The sequence below is a fragment of the Helianthus annuus genome, chromosome 3 (genome assembly GCF_002127325.2).
Source record: "Helianthus annuus cultivar XRQ/B chromosome 3, HanXRQr2.0-SUNRISE, whole genome shotgun sequence".
Lineage (NCBI taxonomy): Eukaryota > Viridiplantae > Streptophyta > Magnoliopsida > Asterales > Asteraceae > Helianthus > Helianthus annuus.
Window position 1 is genome coordinate 39,235,122 of NC_035435.2, and position 3,366 is coordinate 39,238,487.

The window sequence follows — 3,366 nt, forward strand, 5'->3', positions numbered from 1 at the left end:
TGATTAGTTATTAGTAAGGGTTAACTTTTAACTTGTTAAGCACTATTGTACAAGGTTTGGTAATTTAATGTGTCTGTATGGTCCTTAAAGGATGAAAAACTTTTTATAAACTCTGATTTGTACCTTAAATAATATAATTATTAATTATATTCCGTCCAAATACTAAGGGTGTTACAAGTTGGTAATCAGAGCTTAAGGTTGTCAACAAAAGTGTTCGGTTCAAGCTTGATCGATCGTCCGGTAAGAATTAACTTATTATGTTAACAAATTATGTCTTATATATGAATGAGAAAGAAACTAAAGTGCATGGGAAGAGTGTGTTAACACACTCAAACCCGGGAAGTGCACCAAATTTGAACGGTTAAAGCAAGTTGAGAACTTGACTAAACTGAAACAAAAGGAAGCAATGTTATAAATGAAATGTTTAACGTTTAAATGTAAACATTTCAGTTTTAAAGATGACGAATAAAGGAAATGACGAAGCGGTGCCAAGAGTCACCGAACAAATGAGAGAAGTGATTGCTGAAGAGGTAGGAAAAGCAATCGAGAACAGCTTGTCAGGTTTCATCGATAAAATCCAAAACACGGTGTTATCAGTGGTGGATGAAAGAATAAAGAAATTGGAGGATAATGCCAATTTAGCTAAGGAGAAGTTGGGAGAGCGTAAGGGTTGCTCGTACAAGGAATTTATGGCATGTAAACCGCCACTATATCACGGAGAAGTGGATCCGATAGTGTGCCAAAGATGGTTGAGTGATCTTGAAGGGGTGTTCGAGAGAACCCACTGTGATACAAGTGACTTCGTAGCTTATGGCATGGGTCAACTGAGGGGCCAAGCAAAAGACTGGTGGGATAATAAGAAAAAGGAGATTGGTAGCGAAGAGGCGAAGGCGATGACATGGGACGAGTTTAAGGTACCATTCCTTAAACATCACAGCCCCAAAGCAGTTATCAATCGGATCAAAGAAGAGTTTATTCAGCTTAGACAGAAGGGCAAATCTATTGACAAGATCACGGGAATCTTTCTCGACAAACTAAGGTTTTGTGAAGAATTGGTGACAACCGAAGAACAAAAGGTGTATTACTATTATAATATGCTAAGCGCGGAGTATCGGGAGTTCATGACTCCCTCAAAATACGAAACCCTCACCGAAATCATAAACGCCGCTCGAGAAAGAGAGATAGAGCTAAAGAAACAAATCGAAAGGGGTGAAAGAAGGGCACAAGAGGTTAATCCAAGCCCTACGAAAAAGGCACGCGTGACCGATTCATCAAAGAAACAAGAAGGAAAGAGCAGTACGCCAAGTTGTAAAGTGTGCGGGAAGGGACACAAGGGTGAGTGTCGTTTTAAGGACAAGCCGTGTCCTATTTGTGGGAAGACAGGGCACACGGCTGTGTTGGGCCCAGGGAAAGTGTCGGTGTGCTAAAAATGTTATCAGCCGGGTCACAAGAAATCTGAGTGCCCGGAGTTGGTCGGAAAGAAGGACGACAAGAGTACGCACACAGAGGCACCAAAAGCAAAAGCAAGATCTTTCTAGTTAACAGCAGTGGAGGCGAAAACGGAGCCCGATGTGGTCTCAGGTATATTTGCCATAAACTCAATTCCTGCACATGTGTTATTTGATACGGGTGCGAATAAATCCTTTATTTCACATGGACTTATTCGACATCCTTCCTTTGTACTAACAAAATTACCTATGCCATTAGAGGTAGAAATAGGTGACAACAAAAATTTCCTTGTATGTGATATATGTCGAGATTGCAAAATAAGTATAGACGATGAGGAATATCCCATAGACTTAATTCCTATGTCCATGGGAGAATTCCAAGTAGTGGTCGGGATGGATTGGTTATCCCGACATCGCGCGAAAGTCATGTGTTTCCGCAAGGAGATAAAATTAACATCTCCAAGTGGGAAATCGGTTACCATACATGGCGAGAAAGAGGGTAAACCTGTTATGTGCACGATGATAAAAGCTTACAAGCTCACGAGGCACGGTTGTAGGGCATTCATGATATATGCAAATGAACCAGACAAGAGATTACTAAGAATTGAAGATGTACCGGTGGTACGCGAGTATGCCGATGTGTTTCCGGAAGACCTACCGGGAATACCGCCAGAACGGGAGGTAGAGTTCGGAATCGAATTGATTCCGGGCGCGAAACCCGTGGCCAAAGCGCCGTACCGGCTCGCACCCTCAGAATTGCAAGAGTTAATGTCTCAAATTCAAGATCTCCTCGACAAAGGCTTTATTCGCCCAAGTGTGTCACCGTAGGGCGCACCGGTGTTGTTTGTTAAGAAAAAAGATGGGAGTATGCGTATGTGCATCGATTACTGCGAGTTGAACAAACTCACGGTGAAAAATCGATATCCACTTCCAAGAATTGACGACTTATTCGATCAATTGCAAGGTGCTAAATGGTTCTCCAAGATCGACCTTAGATCGGGGTACCACCAGTTGAGAGTCAAGAAGGAAGATATACTGAAGACGGCTTTCCGTACGCGGTACGGACACTATGAATTCCTTGTGATGTCCTTTGGGTTAACAAACGCGCCCGCAGCTTTCATGGATCTCATGAACCGGGTCTGCAAGTCTATGCTAGATAAGTCGGTGATAGTGTTTATTGACGACATTTTAATATACTCAAAGGACGAAGCGGAACACGCGAGATATTTGTACGAAGTCTTGGAGACGCTCAGAAAAGAAAAGTTGTATGCAAAATTTTCAAAATGTGCCTTCTGGTTGCGAGAGGTGCAATTTCTCGGGCACGTCATTAATGCAAACGGGGTGTTAGTAGACCCGTCAAAAATAGAAGCCGTGGCGAAATGGAATCCACCAAAGAATCCTTCGGAAATCAGAAGCTTTTTGGGGCTTGCGGGTTATTACCGGAGGTTCATACAAGATTTCTCCAAAATTGCCATGCCACTGACCAAACTAACCCGCAAGGAGGAAAAGTTTATTTGGGGCGAGGACCAAGAAAAGGCGTTTCAAACGCTTAAGGAAAAATTGACACAAGCACCGGTATTGTCATTACCGGATGGAACGGATGATATAGTAGTTTGCTCGGATGCCTCGCATTCGGGGCTTGGCTGCGTTCTGATGCAACGAGGCAAGGTTATAGCCTATGCCTCAAGGCAGCTGAAAACTCATGAAAAGAGATATCCTACCTATGACCTCGAGTTAGCGGCAGTGGTGTTCGCCTTGAAAATATGGAGGCATTATCTGTACGGGGTAAAGTTCACTATTTTTACCGACCACAAAAGCTTAAAGTATTTCTTCGATCAGAAGGAATTAAATATGAGGCAAAGGCGGTGGTTGGAGACTGTCAAGGACTTTGATTGTGATATACATTACCATCCCGGGA

General features: G+C 42.9%; 1 protein-coding gene across 1 annotated transcript; it reads left to right on the top strand.

Annotated features, from left to right (window-relative positions):
• The first annotated feature begins 458 nt into the window (after positions 1-458).
• LOC110876156 lies at positions 459-1,427 on the top strand. The gene has a single exon (XM_022124332.1). The coding sequence runs from the start codon at positions 459-461 to the stop codon at positions 1,425-1,427; it is 969 nt and encodes a 322-aa protein (XP_021980024.1).
• Positions 1,428-3,366: the final 1,939 nt, after the last annotated feature.

Excerpts from the sequence above, each read along its gene's own strand:
- LOC110876156 (XM_022124332.1), top strand. The coding sequence starts at position 459 with ATGACGAATAAAGGAAATGACGAAGCGGTGCCAAGAGTCACCGAACAA.